We start from the raw sequence: 18,169 nt of genomic DNA on the forward strand, positions 1-18,169 counted from the left end.
ACATTTTGAGGGGTTAACTGGCTAGCATCAATTATCTCAGTTCATGCACTCACGTCACAGATGTACATGCATGCGTCCTAATGTAGCAAGAAACGGATGGCACTGTTTTCTAAATTAAAGCAACACACTTGGAGGAATAAATGTTTTTAGTTCATGTTCTGAGTGACCTCACGCGGATGTTGGCCGGGGGCCATAAAATGCCCAGGTTTGCCCTAGCCCATTCTTATGCAGCTGTGCAGCTGGCATGTTTACTACAGGCTTATCATGCCAAAAGGCTTTACAATGCACCTGTAACATAAACTCTCCAGATCATTCTCCTGATCAGTCCAAAGACAATGTTACTGACATTTTTAATTCATTTAACAAATGTTTGGGATGAAGTCCACAGGTCATTGTGAATAAGGTCCTATAGAGACAAATGTATTGTGGCTCCTGCTCAAACTGTATGTTCTGCACATTTAGCATTCAAGAGTCATTGTACTAACACTATTCATTAGATATCTCTTATCAAATATTCATGATCAAATTGGCGCTTCGAAAGTGAACATAAAAAATTCTTTTGTGAATTCACTCCTGCATCTGCATACGCACACACACTCGCTCGCACATACACACACATAAATAAAGCCACGCTTCATTAGAATAAGAGCCTTGTCAGATGCATTTTTGCATTTTATCCCCTACTCAATATGCAGAGGAAATCAGATAGACTTGTTGCTATAAGTTTGTTAATGAGCTGTTTGTTCTTTGTCACAATTAATCTCTGATTAAAAAAACTTAACTGCAACACAATGTCATCTGTAGCAAACCATTAGATCTTCTGTTTCAATTCAATTTAGTGCTGTTTACCTCTTCCACTGGCAATGCGTTTTACATGGGAATGCATACAGCCTGGATATGAGGCCTTTTTCCATCTCACTTGCGTTTATTGCTTTTTTTGAGACGTCCCATTAAGTAATGCTATCTGCACTGACTCACAATCAGTATTTTTCTCTCTGAACAGTGAGATGAGAAGGAGCTCTGTCTTTGTTTCGGAGTGAGATGGAGGGCAGGGTGTCTGTGCACTCTGGTTGACCCACGAACTTCTGATCGGGTGCTAATGTCAAGCAGCAAGCTCTGACTCTCAAGGCCCTTTGTTTGTTTGGAGACTACTTTAGCCATCTTTTTTATCAAACGGATCTAACTTTAGACATGTACCGCCAAGGGAAAGTTACCGATTGAGGCTACTGTTTGACATTTGAAATTCCAACGTGGACTTAATGGCAATACAGTGTTAAAACTTTAACTGCTAATATAATAAATCCCTCAGTAAACCAACTGAACCACTCTGATTCTGATACATTATTCAGCATTCATTTTACTAAATGTTAGTTTTTACAGCTGTCTGTTGTTTGCTGCAACTGTACAGGCTTCAAAGTGCTTTTTGCCATTGTTACAGCAGTATATAGGTGTGTGTGTGTGTGTGTGTGTGTGTGTGTGATGATGAACTGATGAACTTAAGGCATTGCAATGTTGTAGCTTTTGCACATATTTCCCATTTTTCTCAGCATGTAAATTACTTGTGCGTGCGTCCTATGTGCACAATAACATCATTGATCTACAACACAGATGCACCATGTTGTATGCATGTATGTATGAATGTATGTATGTATGTATGTATGTTTGTATGCCCTGTATGTAAGTTAGCCCTTGTTCCCAGTCTTTTTCACCTGATGGATCACAACTTTGACTTGTCTTTAGCACCAGTGTTCTACTACCAAAAACTGGAGGTGAGTGAAAAAATAAAGAAATAAAAACATACTTTCAAGATTGAATCAACCAAGATGGCATGCCTTAGCACAAATTTGTATGAACTTCCCTTCACACCCATTTATTTAAGATTACAAGACACACAACTCAACATACATGCAAGGGAAATTGACAAAGGAAGTGCTGAATGGCTTATGGCGCAAAGGCTAGCGCTTCAGCGTCACATCACGAAGGAGTTTGCGGAGCATGTGGAGTTTGCATGTTCTCCCGGTGTCTCCAGTTTCCTCGCACAGTCCAAAAACATGCACCAGGTTTATTGGAAAAAAAAATTTGCTAAAATTTCCCTGAATGAGTGAGTGAATGGTTGTCTGTCGGTATATGTGTCCCTGTAATTGACTGGTGACCAGTCCAGAGTGTACCCCATCTCTCGCCCAATGACAACTGGGATAGGCTCCAGCATTCCCTGCAACCCTGAGTGCAGTATAAGCCTCAGATGATGGATGGATGGATGGATGGATGGATGGATGGATGGATGGATGGATGGATGGATGGATGGATGGATGGATGGATGGATGGATGGAAGTGCTGAATGTCAGTTTTGTGGGGCAGCAGAAAAGCTCTTTGAAATCTTGCAGGATGGTAATTACACAAATAAAGATGCAGCACTTTTTATCACTTTAGTTTATTGTCTTCAACCTTGTAGTGGCATAAAATCTCTGTATTTGTTTGCATGTTGATGGATAGCACGCAAGCCACACCTCAGCTGGAAAAAGCACAGCAGGGCTGATGCGGTTTTACTTCTCTTTTTATCTGGCATTGAGGGAGAATTACAAACACAGCAACCGGGCTAAGGCTCAAGATGATATATCCAGGTGTTCATCGATTGCTTTCTGAGACCCATAGACCTCTACCTTCACGTTATCTCAAGACCTATTGAAGGGTAGCGGCGGTTGGCTCTAGTGGCCTTAACCTTTGCCTATGGCACAGCTGTTGCACCATCACCCAACGAATGAGCCCAATCCTTTACCAAGCAGTTGGCACAAGACCATAAAAATATCCTCAGAGGGGGCTAATCAAGTTTGACTGAGTGCATATTTGGAAAGCATCTGCAGTTATTGTGATGGACTGCTGTAGCTCTGTTGGGTGTTGGCTCTGTGTATGGCAGCAGAGATTTCTGCTGATGGCTGATGGGTCTCTGGGTGTGAGTGGGTTTTTTCAGTAGGTTTTTGTGGTCGCCTGTCAAAATGAGAAGTTTAAATATCACTTTTATCACCTCCCCAGGGTCAGTGTAGACATAAACAGTTATGAAGTAAATCAGTAAAAATGAGTGTCTGACAAGCTTATGAGGTCTATATTGTGGATAAAAATCTTTGGCCAACCCTATCCTTATCAATACTAATTACAGCATTATTGTGATGGCGACCTACCTTGACAGAAATCCTCACCACCACTGTCCCGATACAGTATTTCTTTCAAAATAATGGGCGAAGCGCGCTAAACTTTTTAGTAGTCCTTGAATATAACCGCTGAGAGCTTGGCTGTTTTCCACTCAAGAAAGACAGGAAGAAAGCTAAAAGAGGCCTGGAGGGTGTCTTAAATGGAGGAACCTGTGGCTGCGCATGCAGACAATTTTGGAGAAAGGGTGTCAGGGGGACAATGAGTGTCGCACTGCTTACCTCATAGGAAATGGAACATATGTCTATTTCCAACTCCTCAAATCGCCAAAAGACCTCACATGAACTGAGCTTCTGGTAAGGAGCCTCTACTTGGGCTGTTACCCCCCACTGAAACACACGCATGCACAAACACACACACACACACATTAACAGAATCAAACTGACAGAGATCCAGAGGCTGAGGGGAGGACAGTGTAAACAATCCACCCTGTGGGATCCCGAAGTAATGCTATCATGGTGAGCCGTACACCCCGCCCACCACCCGTCGACCACAACCAGCTACCGCTAATCTTCCTCTATAGCGCTGCATTCTTCACCTTCATCTCTGTCATTGCTGCGCCCGCTGTCCAAACAATCAAAACGTGTCCATGAGCGCTGCCCCCCCCACTCCAAGGCTTATTATTATAGTTTTATAAACTGTGCTTCCTCCCTCTTTTGTTTCTTATTCATCATCTTCCTCTTCCTCTTTGTCGCTTTTCCCGCTGACTGAAAAAAAAATCAGCATTACAAATTGTTTTCCTCCTGTTTTGAGACTCTCTTTTGGACTAAGTGCTACCATGACTTCCACTTTGGGAGTGAGTTTCAGCATCTTTGACTTCTAATCTGACTCCAGGGTATGAAATGTGTGGAAAACATGTCTGGTATGTGACTCAGTGTGCACTGGTGTGTTTGTATGTACAGTCTATAATTGATTGCATATGTAAGAAATTACCCAAGGCTTCAAAACATCTCCTGGCCAATTTGAATGGGGATATCAGCTTTTCCAGAGATTAAGAGGGTATCGAATGTTGCCGCGGGTCAAACCGAAGTTTCCATCTGTCGCTAAATACTCAGCTCACAGCGGGAAAATATAGTCAGAATATGCAGTCGGGAAGCAATGAAGCAGTAGCTGCAGGTGGGTTTGTTTATTTTGGGAGGAGGGGGTTTGGTGTTTGAGAGGCATTGTTGTAGCTTCTGTCTTTTATGGTCTAAAGCTGTCAAGCAGTTTTGTTAATTCAAGTTTCTGGTGCAAAGGGAACAAAAGGTTGTGTTGATGGAGGGTGGAGTCTGTCAGATGGGGTACCATGGTTTCTGAGAAGAGGTAGAAAAAATTGGGCTGGGTTTGGAAATGATGGCAGTGTCTGAAACCAGGAGGCCAAGCGTGAAAGTGAGAAAGTGAGGGAAAGAAGCCCAGATTTGGCTCAAGATCAGTCACCAGGAAAAGAGAGCTTAAGGTTTCATCACTCCCAGCTGCATCATCAGGGTTTTGGCCCTCTCCCCTGGAGTAAGTTGTGTTTATGTTCAGGTTTGTGAACATTCTACCCATAAAAACAGATGACAAAAAACATTCAAAATCAAAGCAAAACAATCATTCTGGAGATCATAACTGTAACTGACAATGGATGGGACTTAATTGCCCCCACCTTCCTTTGTTTTACTCCAAGCAACAAACTGCTTTGGTACTTTGCCAGGATATGTCTACCCCTCTATTTCCCCTTCCTTTGCTTTACCCTCATTCCGCAGTTAACATTGTTTTTGCTGGATGTTTGGATCACACAGCTGCATTGTCTTTTAACGGATCATCTCTGTGTTCCAAGCTATGGTCCCGCTCTCATTTTCTTGAACTTTATCATGTGATTGAAAGTCAAGGAAAGCTGCCTACAGCGCAGGTGGTAAAAACAGAATAGCCTGATGAGAATTTGGACAACCCAAGGTTAGCCAGGCGATCATTGCTGGAGGATTAATTGTGTAAGAGCCATGTAATGATTGCTGGCATGTCTCTTCAGTGAAATCCTGTTAGTCACTGCACAGGGGTTAGACTAAGACTGAGCATGATTGTATTTGTGTTTATGGGAAGCAGGGGAGGAAGGTGACTGATCCCCGGTATGCATGACCAGGTGGCAATGTGACAGCTTCTGTTGTCTAAACCTCCAAGTTGTTACACTTCCACTTTGTTTGAATTGAGATGCACAAGAAAAGCCTGAATTGGTAAATTCCCTCTTCGCCTTACATAAGATTACACGTGGAATTTTTTAATAAGATTCATTTGGTTCAAGTTTAGTGAATCTTTAGGTTTTTGATGCCCTAATAAAGATTCCTAAATAAATAGTTCCTGAATAACAAGCACAGGCTATCAAAAGCTACATGTACATTTCAGGTACAGGCCAAATCAAACTGGTAAAACTCAACAAATGAGATCTTGAAAGCTGGCAGTGTAGGTCACATTCAGTCACTCAATCGTATTCATTACATTCTAATTGAAATTAATCGAAATAAAATTCAACACCAGTTACTTTTTAACACTGCATTCAATATTTTACTTCACAACTCATACTGTATCATAACCAAAGTCTTATTACTTGGTGTCTCTCTCTAAATTATATATGATTTAAAAAGTTAAACAAATCATGAAGAGAGCCTCTTCAAGTGATGAAGCCTCTCGTATGAGATGTGAAATGTCTCAAAGGGAAGAAAATCAAGTCCAGTCCTACAAAAATAGGATTTTGATAAGAGCTGACCATCACCTGACTGCAAGCCTCCACAAATAAACAAAAAGGCATCCAAAAAATGCACCATATATTTTCAGGTTCAAACATCAAATAAAACTCCTTGTTCTGCTACTGCAGCTTTTATTAATAGACTTCAAAATACTATTTTAGTATCTAGATCTGGGAATCTTCAGGAAAGATTCACCTGTCTTTGACTCAATGGATTACATTCCATATGTGCATTACCGGTTATCAGTAATGGTTATCAGAGAAATTATTTTAAAACGTGTCAATTTGAAAACTGGAAGCAGCCCCTCATTACCAAATTACATTTTTCAGTGCCAGTATGTGCACATCTGTCACCAAGTGCTTTAATAATTAACAGTATTACCTTGACTGTCTTTTGTGTTTCACAGTAAAACAATACACACAGTATTTCATGTTGTCTGTTTAGCACCGTTAACCAAAGAAAATTCCTTGCAGCTGTAAAATGACTTGGTGATAAAAGGAATTCTTATTTGTATCTGATACTGATTCATTGTCACCCTATCTGCAGCATACATGAGCATAAACTGGCTAAGCAGTGCACTACTCTGAGGGATTTTTTACCAGTCTATCTTTAAAAACATTTTGGAAGTTAATATTTAATATTTGTATATTTTTAAGGATAGAATAGGGAATTTTCTTCTATACATACACCTGCGCACATACTGTCGTTATGACTCATTCTGTAAACTCTTAATGAAGTTTCTGTGTTGTTTTTTAGGACAATTGGGAAGGGAAGACCATACCCATCTTAATGCTGTCTCCATTTTCATCATTTTAATCTATCTGTCTTTCTCCAAACTACACTGAGCAGCGCATTGAACACAGATGACGAATAAGTGTGAATTGATGGCAGATAGTGGGTTGTTAATTGACATGGTTGTATCACTTCATCTCTTGCCTTTGTGTGCCTCTGACCCCATTCACTTTTCTCTGCACAGCAATCTGTTATGGTTCAGATTAGTTGCTTTAACAGAGTTGTGTCCCCCCTCATGAACTATTGTCATGGAATATACTCATCAGGAGATTGATCGAGGGTTCCTGTCAAGGGCAATGTTTTTGAAAGCAATGATCCTGTTGGATGTTGAATTATGAGCTTATTTCAATCAAAATGATGTTTAAATGTGTACATTATACATTTATAGTAAGGTCTCTTTTTTCCTTTTACCACAACCACTAAGTGTCATCTATTTAGAGCAGACCTGGGCATTTTACAGCCTGCGGGCCACATCTGACCCGTTTTGCTTTTTTACGCGACCCACCAAACTATTTTCTTTGAATATTTTAAGTACCGGTATTTTCAATCAATATTGAATTTTTTGTATGGTTGATTACATACAAAATAATGTCGGTACATTTATATGATCATTAATGATTTTAAAGTTGAAATGAAATGCCAAAAAAAATCATATTTAAATTGCAATTTTCATTTTATTCAATTTACATGACACCTCGTTGGCCTGTGCATAAAAATGAAATGTGAAAATAAGATGTAATGTAAAAAGATAAGAAATATGGCCCAACAGTCAAAATAATTGCCCACTGCTGATTTAGAAGTTAACTCGTTAATCAGTTTTTATATCTAAAAAGGTAATATTTCATTTTCTACTACCCCAACGTTTTTGCATCTGAATAAAGGTTGAAGACTTCTTGAAGCCACATCAGCATGGCTGAGTCAGATCATCGTCAGAAGTACATCTCTAGTGCATCTAGTCTACAGAAGATGTGGTCCAAAGATGGTCTAATGATCAGCTAGTGAACAAAATAATGGGCAGTGAAGATTCACTGACGTCTGTGGGGAGTAGAAGCCAGCATACTTGTCCAACTCAACAGAGGTCTTACTGTGGCTCTCAGTTGCTGAAAAACAGTTAATTCTGTTTCTGATAAAAAAAAGAGTTTGGAATTCATAGAGGTATGACAGTTCATGTCCCATGGGGCTGCACCGCTACACGAAGGTGTCTATAGGGACTTTTTATAAGCAGTAGAACAGAACCAGGGACCAATGGAAGCATGTTGCCTGGCTTGATGGGTCATATATTTTGTGTATTTGGATGGACAAGGGACCATGACGCATTCTGGAATGATGGCAGTGATATGCTGGAGACAATGTTTGGTAGGGAAACTTTGGACCCTTTCAGTCATATGACACCAAGAATTCTCCTCTGTGGAAATTGTACATGTATGTATGACATTGGCCTCCATCAGTAGCGAAAACCACGTGTCCCACTGTTAAAAAAAAATAAAAAGTCAATGAATGACCTGAGGAGCTCATTGAGTTCATTGGGTTGATTTGGTCTCTAAATTTCACGGCACATCCAGGTGTGCAAGTTAGAGATTTGTTAGACAAACAAGTCGAATCAACAGAGGCCATACGTGGTACCACACTCAAATTCTATGCTTGTGTCCTTACGCCAGATACCACAATAAACCACTTCTACTCTGCTTGTGTTAAAAGGGAGACCAACATAATAACAGTCAGGTGGCTATAATATCACGGTGAGCCATACATACTCAACTTTGGATGTTTATTTTTCTTATGTTAACATTTAACATGTTTAATCCAACCTCCGCTCTGCTGGTAGTTTCAAGAGATTTTTAAAATCATCTATACCCAAGTTTGGTGCCGAGTTTTTGTGACAAGCTGTCGGTAGCTGAGAAGAAGACCTCTGTTTTCTCATCGATCACGATTATCTATTTTTTTCCCCAAATATTCTGACAATGAGCTAAGCTATTCATTGTTGACTCTATCTCGACTCCCTTGTCAAATGTGAAAAATGTTATCAACTTTTATATGTGTTTAAATCTTCTCTCCCCTTATTACATTCTGTCCTATACCCTTGTGTCACTTTATCATTCATCTCCCTGAGATCAGCCATTAACTCACTGGCCTCTAAGTCTCCTGCCCTTGACTAAAGGATATGCCTTCCTAAGTCTCCTTGACTCTGAAAGAGCCTCATCTTCCCGTGGGACAGGCAGACAGCCGTGCTAGCCCGTGGCCAGACAGTTTTTAATCATTTATTTAGGGGCTTTACAGCTGAGTTCAACTCCACTCTCACTTAGTGTGAACAGTAAAGAGAGGGAGAAACCAAGAAAAGTGTATGCGAGACACAGCATTAAGCTCGGATCAAGAAACCATTTTGTACTTGATCCTCTGCGGATCCCACTCTGCTCTGTCCAATGTTTTGCCAAGCACTGTGTGTTTCAAAGTAGTGTAGGACGGTGGTGCTTATATTACATATTCCTGTTATTTCTCATCGAGTTTTCCAAGTGAACACTCAAATGAGGGAAACATCATTGGAATGCAGTTAATTTGTTAAGAGTTTTCAATTCGCAGTGAGCTGAGGAGGTGATTTTGGTAATGTTCATACAGAGATTTACATAAAGTTTATGCCAACAAATACAATCCATTTGGAACTGTACTGCAGGGAATGGGAACTAGAGTAATCTATTAACTGTTTAGAGTACTTTTGTGATTCATGGAATGTTACATGCTATACCAAAATAAATGCACATGCATAAAACAAAAAATGCTACTTACTGTTTTCTAGAACATCATGTTAGTTTAGAAAGTAGACTGTAAACCATAATGGGTACATGGAATGCCTAAATCTGACATGTACGATATATGTAGTCTGCATTAGAGGCACTTAAATTAATATTACACACACACTCTGACTGTGAACAATACATTGTTTTCATTCTGTGCTGACCACACAGCCAGAGACAAGTGGTTAACAATTATATATTAAAAGGACAAATGGGCTGATTGGACCAAGTAATCAGTAATGACCTTTTCGAAAACCATGACATGTTTCCCGCTGGACCCATCTTTGTAAATACGCAGCTCAACAGCTAATAGTCTTCCCAGTCATTAACCTCAATAATGGCACTTCAGAATCTTTTCCCAAATGTAATGACCTGACTACGCACAGTTCGATGAGTTAATTGACTGACCGGAGTAGTGCACCAGGTAAATAGAGACAGTTTATTTTTTTTTTATTGATACTCCCGTAGCTTACACATACGATCAGCAAGCTCAAGTCTTATGACCCACAAGGGACATTGGAACTCAAGGCCTGGAGGATTAGGAGAAAAGTCCTCCCGACATGAGAAGTGCAGACTTTTGGCTCATGTATAAGAAAAGCTAAGGATGAATAAGGACTGTGTGGAGCTGGAGCATGAAGTGATTTTACCAAGAATAATGTTCACCTTTTGGGTGTCCAGCAAAATCCAGTACTTAATCAGAAAGGTAGTCAAGAGGGAACATACTGTCATCAAGACCCGAATATCATTTAGTTTAGAGCCGCCTTAACTGCAGTTATAACCCAAACCTACAGCATCTATAATTTTAGTATGGACTAATGTTGTCATTAACAAATAGCTGTAAATAACAACACTATTTCTGAGATAAAGTTAAATTGTGTTAATATAGGCTTGAACAGAAGTCTCCAGGTTTACCCCAAAGTAATGCATTCATAGAATAGTCATTTTGATGCATGTGACTACTTCACGATGACAGCAATCCAGTGAAGTCTCTATTAGATTTAAATACATTTGACTTTAAACACAAAGGCGAACATTGTTGATCTGAAGCAGGTGGAAGGTATGAGTTGCAGTTCAGTGAGTGTCTACAAAGTGGAATGTTTAGCTGAGAAAAACCTCTTGAACCATCGCATGCCGCTTGTTGACTGCAACTGTAATAACACTATTTCTTAGTCTGCTGATTTTTTTCTCAATGTGTAAAAGCTCTGTGAGTTAAACTGTTCCCCATTATGCTCAAAAATGACCCCTTCCACTTGGACAATCATTTAGCACAGTGCATGTCTAAGGGTAGAACTATTTAGAAATTAGAATGGCATATACTTGCCCCACTGAACTTTTACGAAAGGTGTTGAGGGTAGAGCCCTCGCTAATCTGAAGAGGCAATGAGAATAACTACGTGAGTGTGCTGGGGTGATGCTCGAAACATTTGCTTGTCTACCATAATCTTCTTTTCCTTTCAGCTTCTCCCTTTGGGGGTCGACAAAGCGGATCAACCTCCTCCATCTAACCCCATTCTCTTTATCCTCTACTCTCACACCAACTATCTTCATGTCCTCTTTTGCGACATCCATAAATCTTCCCTTTGGTCTTCATTGCTCGTCTACTCTAATGGAGAAGTTACTCGACAGTTTGTCTGTATTGGGATACAAAAGCATTAACTGCTTTGCAGGAAGAGATGATGTGTGATCAATGGACTGTCTGGAAAACACCAAACGGACTTGTGGAAAGACTGATGACTTTGACATAAGCAGTGATGGTCATTAACAAAAGGAGGAGGAACACAAAACTGAACACAATACAGAAAACAAAACTCAACACTGATCACTCAACATTCAGACGGTCAAGTCTCCCAATGTTAATGCAGATTATGGTTTATTAGTGGATCTGCCATGCGACTAAAACCTGCTGAAAACTGTCAAGCATCCTGTGTTTTTGGACAATCCTGTATAACATTTTGTTGAAATTGATAGAATATGTTTTTGATTGTCCTGGCTATTTTTTGACATTCACTGTAACACAACTTGAAGGACCTATTATAATCTGTTATAATCTTGCTTTCTCCCAGACCTTTGCTCTGTGCCCTCTCCCAGCTTTGTCTAATCAAATAGACATATTAACTTGTTCCAGTCCTTGCCATTGTCTGATGTGAGGTGGACGAAACATCTCTTTTTCTTGATTTTTTTTTCTTTTTTTTTCATAATGTTGACCTTTTTGTCTAAGAATTAAGTTTCAAGGGGATTGGAGGTTTTACATTCAAAAAAAGAAAATTTGAACATGTATTTGGATGAAGCGACCTTTCCCCCCGCTGAAGTAAAGGGGCATAGGCCGAAAATGTCAAGTCAAAACATCATGAAAAAAAACTGTAAAAAAATAAAAAAAATAAATCCTTATCGAAACAGGAATTTCTGCACCCAGGACTACGGGTATACAATATCCTGCTTCCTTTTTTTCAGTAGTTTCCAATATACAGTCCTACTTCAACTCTTACCCTCCTCCCCCCTCCATGACTTTCGATTTCCTTTCCCTCTCTTGGCATCATGCTGTTTTGGTTATCAATGACTGCCTTGAATGCCTTCCTTCCACCATCCATCATGAGGATTGTAATTGTGTCACATTCATGCACATTTTTCTCACGCACTTGCGCTGTGGGGTCAGGTAAGGTATGAGGACTCACTTTCATCCCTTGCCAATGGACATTTCTTCAAATCCATCCCAATGAAATATGAATGGAAAAAAGAGCCATAGGCTTTTGCTTGCCTTGAAAGAAACTTTATTTCAGTTTGGCGTCTCAAGAGGTGAGGCAGGTGCGAGCTCGCCTGCAATGCAGTGTTTGGCTTTATTAACAGGACCGCATTCATAATGAAATGTCAGGACTTTTTTTTTGTATTGTGTACAGAGATTTTTGAGTTTATGTGAGCGTATAACTGCCTTATTAAGTATTGCTGTTTTTGTTCAGTTACAGGAGTGGGCATGTTCCACTGATTTTCATTTTAAATATATTTACCGATTAGATTTTTAGAGATGGCATTGATTTTGGCCTTACGTTTATCCAGTGCTTTACTTAGAAAACTGTTCATTTGTATCAATCGAGATCTTTTTGATCTTTATCCAGATTTTACAGATTATACTTTGTGTTCTATTGCGTCACCCCATAAAAAAACAACAAAGGGATCTTCACTCAGCAAACATCATATTATCCCATTTTCACATCATAAACCCCCTTTCATAGTCTCCATGCTGTTATTTTACATGCAATTCTCATTCATCTACTGTTTCGCATATTCCATTCGACCACTTTACGCATGAGTGTCACATTGCAAATTTGAGGTGGCATTCAATACTTTCATTGGCAACACTCTCATTTGTGCTTCCTCTGCTGAGTTTCAATATTATTTGTTGCTACAAGGGAGTAGTTAACGCATCATCTTGTCGTATAAGGATTACGAGGATTTTACGCTGTGGAGCATAAGAATTGAATATCGTCCTCTGATTGCCTCTTGTCCTGTCTGTGCAGGAGCAGAGCCCCAGTAACGCCACATCCCTGGCCATGATGCAGGAGCCTCAGGAGGTGGTGGAGGAGACGGTCACCATAGAAGAAGACCCCGGAACCCCCACCTCCCATGTCTCGGTGGTCACCTCTGACGATGGCACCACACGCCGCACAGAAACCAAGGTTAGAGCCAATAACTGCTTAACCCTCTCAAGCTCAAATGAAGTTGTAGTTGCAGGAAAAATCTGATATTTGGCTGTCGCAAATCTGCAACATCTGCCTGGAGAAGGTTAACTCAATTTTGCACTCCCTTCTTTTGTTGCTGGTATTCAGTGTTTTTGATTTTAGGTGTGTAATTGAAATTTTGAATCACCGCAGATTGAACTATCTCCAATTCATTTGGCAAGTTTGTTGTGTTTTTTTTTTTTTAATTTTTTTTACTAAAGTCATTTTTTAGAAAGTTAGATGTGACCTCCAGCTTAATACTTGGCCCTTCAATTTTTAAAGGAACATATTGAGTCTTAAATTTGGGGCTTGGCATCACACAATGGCAGTTTCATTGTCGTGGCCATGGGATTCCAGTGAGCTGCTGGCTACAAGAACCCAGGAAAGTCTTTCTTGATCTGTTTTAACTCAAAATTAACAGAATTACCTCCACTACCGAACTTTCAGCTTTAAGATCTCCAAATCCCATAATCTTACGGCGCTAAGTGCTTTCATCTCCCTCATAGCTTTATTCAGTCCACTATTTTGTCATTAGGAGTCAGCTCCCCTGGTGTTTTGTGCCTTTTAAAAGCTCTTTTGTTGATTCGTCCTCTACCTTGTTCTGTTGTCTCTCTGTAAGGATTTGCCAAGTAACATGAAGGTGAGTGGATATTTATACCATGGCTTCTCACACCACGCCACTATTTTATAAGTGCTTATTCAGGCTATTCCAGCAGTGTGTAACATGCTCTGCCTTGTCACAAGCAAAATAGTCCTATAGCCTAGTCTCTAAAATAGTTTGTTCTCAGTGCCTGCTGCTTCGACCTGATGGATGAGTCACTATTTTTTCTGCATGGCCCTCTCACTATCCTTCTTAATTTCTCATTGCCTCTAATACATAATGCGGGAAGGGATACCATGGATTATGATATATCATCAATTTATTTGAAGGATGACTCCTTGAGAGCAACTATGTCATTGAAAGGCGTTCCAACAAAAAAGTTATAAAACTGAGACACCCGTCCATACAGTTATATGGTCGACAAATAATAATAAGCAAGCAGATGGTACATTTAATAAATATAGAAATACACAAGGTATATATCAACACGTATGCATATGCATTTACATACACCTACATTAGCAAATTGGTTGTTTCTTTCCACATATTTTGAGAAGCAAGAGCAGGTTGTCGAACATAACTAAAGGCAGAAGTGGTTATCCTGCTAAAACAGTTGAAGGTTGTTTTAGTCTCTTTCACCTGTTCTCTTTCCTGTCCACACTGTGGCAGGAAAGCGATTTCACTGATTGGTCTGTAAAAGACTGCTGTGTAGTATTGTTAGGTGTCAGCAGGCGTTTATTTTTATGTTGTTTTTTTTTTGTTTTATGAGAGTGACCACAGCACCTTTTATCACATAAAGCAAGACTCCTGCAAGTCATGTGCCAACGAAAATTTTAACACCCCGATACTGTTATGCAACACACACAGTCAGATTTCCCAATTTCAGTTGTTTGGCATTCTCATGAATATTACCACTTTTTAGATTTGCATTTGAAATATTGACTGTAAACAACTTGAAACCTTGAGTAGGTGTGAAGTCTCAACGCATCTACATTCTGAGACATTTCGCGTTGGATGAACATAGCTTCAGTCAGCTGAGTGATTCCACTTGAGGGACTGTGTAACTGTAATTAAAAAGCCTGGTCTAATCCCTCATCAGGGACGGCCCGGTGCCCTCCACATTGTTTACTGCAAGGGGAATGGTCTCACATACATCCAGACACACATGCATAATTTCATGTATTCAAAGAGAACTTGGGAGGGTTGATTTCTGCAGAAAAACACTAATCAAAGGCTTTTCTGATTAGGAGTAAAAAAGAAAGGATAATAAGCAGGAAGGATTGGGGGGCAGCCAACCCATTGAGGAGCAGGATGGGGGGATGTTTCCCAGGAGACACTTTGAGGAGAAAAGCAAATTAATGCTCAGGCTGAAGTTTTAGGACCCAACATTTCTGGGATGACAAATGAATCCAAATATAAACATATACAGAAAAAATAATGCAAAGAAACCCATCATTTTCCTCTTTCTTCTGTCAATGTCCCTTCCCACTCACCCACGCTAGTTTCCCTTACTTTTATCTACTGTACATAAGTAACCAACCTTTTTTTTTATTTTTATGCTTATTCATTTATTTAACAAGCCAGATAATCTTGTGCTAACCCTTCCCTTGATGGCTATTCCACATCTGATAGCTGCAATATGAAAGAAAGAAGAATCCTGTTATGGGAGGCCAACAAGATTGTCCGATAATACACATGATCTAAATTATTTAGAATTTGCAGCATTACTTGCTATAATACTCGCAAAGGAAGAGACTAAGGCAACGGTACAAATCCAGACAAGCTGTGTGAAAAGATAGTTGAAGCAAGTTCTTGTATTTGTATTTCTGTGTTGATTTCAGAGTACATATCTATTGTGGTTATTGAATGTATTCAGATAAGGCTGGTTAAACAAACAAGGGCTATCCATTCAATTGCAGCTTTCCTGCTTGTTCTGTTTGCATTTTTAACTTGAAAAAGGAAAAAACATACACACCCACTGCCCAGTTAAGGATGCGTGCTGGAGACAAAAAAAGTTGACTGAATAGAGGTTTGAAAAAAATCAGCACCCCAAAAGTGCTCCAGTAATAAAGATCATTTATTCTACATAAAGTACAAACATCTTATTCTCGCATGACATTTCGAGGCATATATAGGCTCTTCCTCAGATGCTTACCAGAGATATGTGTTCAGAAACATGTTCTTGTAGCGCCATTTTTAAAAGGAATGCTCATGTGATTGAGTCCCTCCTTTTTTTGCATACATCAAGTCATGTTAACATTTAACATAACATTATCTTCACCATTTTTCGAAGGGTTTCAGCATACAATATAAAATATCGAGTATATACATGGGAGGAAGAATTAGAGACAGAAAACATGGTATGGACAACCTTCATTTCAACCCTTTAAACAAGGTTTAAATTCCTCATTTAACCATGATGGGGTTAGTGTGCTCAGCGTGTATTTCCAGAACAATTCCCATTTACCTCGGGATATAGGCCGTAAAAATGTTCTCGCAGAGGGGGGGAAATAAACTCCATCCTGTTAAAACGGGAGTTGTTCTGGAACCGTGAAATCCTTCGATTAAGAATGTTTTAGTTTCCATATCTGGGCATGTGAAAAAGTATCAGTTTCTAGAGTCTGGTCTCAAAAGATGATGAAGGTAATGTTATGATGTTAAAATGTTAATAGGACTTGATATATCTAACAAGATATGCAAAAAAGGAGGGACTCAATCACGTGGCCATTCCCTTGAAAAATGGCGCCACATTAACATGTTTGTTAACACATATCTCTGGTTAGCATCTGAGGAAGAAACGTCATGCGAGAATAAGTTGTTTGGACTATATGCAGAATAAATTATCTTCATTTCTGGAGCACTTTTTGTGTGCTTCTTTTCAAACCTCTTTCCTGTTTGCATTTTTAATCAGTTGTATTGAAACTGATCCAGCCTGGACTCGGTGTGAAAATTAGTCTTAAATAGATGCACAGGCTAATTTACAGAAACTCCCTCGTCCGTCCTCTTGTCCCAACATTGCATGCTTTTCCGTGGCCCTGTTCCAGTTTTCTTTTCCTCCTGGCAGACGTGTAAAGTGAAATAGTAGTCAGGTTGAGCGAAACGCTTACTTGGGTCAATGAAATCTGTGTATCTCCTGCATCCTCTGGATATGAGCTAATGAGACCATGGAAACAAATAAAAGCACTTTCACAATCCTGCAAACACACTAGGGGGCCAGTTGTCAGTAGGTTGAATTTAGATATTAACTTACCAAACGGTAGCTCCTGCAGGTAGAGCTGCTGTGAGATTTACATCAAAAAGTGGCTCGCTTGGAAAGAAACCAAAATATAATAAAAAGAAACACAAAAAGAATAATAACCGGATGGTTATTTTTCAAGGTTTTTCCTTGCTTTCCTACAGACCCAGCGTCAATCGGAACTGATTTTATATGAAAGGCCATGTTTCCCATCGCACAGCTAAGTCAAAAGTTGTTGAGCTTTCAGTGTGTTATTTGATGTGGTTTTCTCAGGAAGATTGCTTTGCCCGCCTACCATTTCAACTCTAGGTGACCAAGGTGGTCAAAACCATCACCCGCCGCACCTACCACCCCGTGATGCTGACAGACAACATGGAGTCCAGACCTGCTACTAGGACCCCCACCCCGATCTCCATCTCAACCCCTACCCCACCCGACATAGAGCCAGTAAAGGATGAAAACATCCCGAGTGATATCTGTTGTGCTGTTGGCTACCACCGCTTGGCTTGCTATTCCTCTATTGCGAGGCAAACAATTATAACATTGCCTGCTCCAGTCATCTTTGTAATGGGTGTTACTGCTGCATAACAGACTCAAAGTCACAGAGTTTGCCGGAAGCTGAATTACCACTTTATCCTTCCTCCATAACCTCCATCACCATACCCGTTTAAGAGCCCCATAAAGTGAATGCCGCAAAGGTTGTGAAATCTTTTACAGTGCTGTAAAGTGGACACTTTGACGCCGACTCCCTTTCCCTCCATTTTTATCGGTTTAGTAAACAGTGATAGCCTATGTCTAACTGCCTGTGGAGGTTTTTGTTCGGCTCTGGTGTTTCCGTTCACTTCTTCACCAATTCATCACTATCCGTTAGCACATATCATTATAGTACTTTAGAAATATTTTAGCAATTCTCTTTCAGTTGTGTTTACACCGCTTCAGCACATTTTAGAGACTTCTCTGAAATGCAAGTCCCTCTCCTCCCCTCATTTCCCCTTCATGTGATGGTTTAACACCCTGTGAACTTGAGCGTACATCAAAGAGTGTTTGAAACCTGTGATGGTTCCCTTGCACCCATTGCAAATCGCCTAAAAAGCTGTGTTAGTACAAGGAAGCTGGGTGTGTTATGGCAGGGAATGT

General features: G+C 40.0%; 1 protein-coding gene across 14 annotated transcripts in view; it reads left to right on the forward strand.

Moving 5' to 3' along the window:
- arvcfb (ARVCF delta catenin family member b) overlaps positions 1 to 18,169 on the forward strand; it is a 234,626-nt gene that overhangs the window by 140,126 nt on the left and 76,331 nt on the right. For 9 of the 14 annotated variants that reach the window (XM_086169839.1, XM_086169840.1, XM_086169843.1 and 6 more), the window contains 2 exons: positions 12,996 to 13,154; positions 17,342 to 17,479. In XM_086169839.1, coding sequence (XP_086025965.1) covers positions 12,996 to 13,154; positions 17,342 to 17,479 — 297 coding nt within the window. Of the gene's footprint in view, positions 1 to 12,995; positions 13,155 to 13,815; positions 13,837 to 17,341; positions 17,480 to 18,169 lie in introns of all 14 variants that reach the window. The other 5 variants (XM_086169846.1, XM_086169848.1, XM_086169853.1 and 2 more) reach the window with 2 other exon arrangements.

The sequence above is a fragment of the Fistularia commersonii genome, chromosome 22 (genome assembly GCF_037954325.1).
Source record: "Fistularia commersonii isolate RoL2024-O1a breed Wild chromosome 22, RoL_Fcom_v1.0, whole genome shotgun sequence".
NCBI classification, from domain to species: Eukaryota; Metazoa; Chordata; class Actinopteri; order Syngnathiformes; family Fistulariidae; genus Fistularia; species Fistularia commersonii.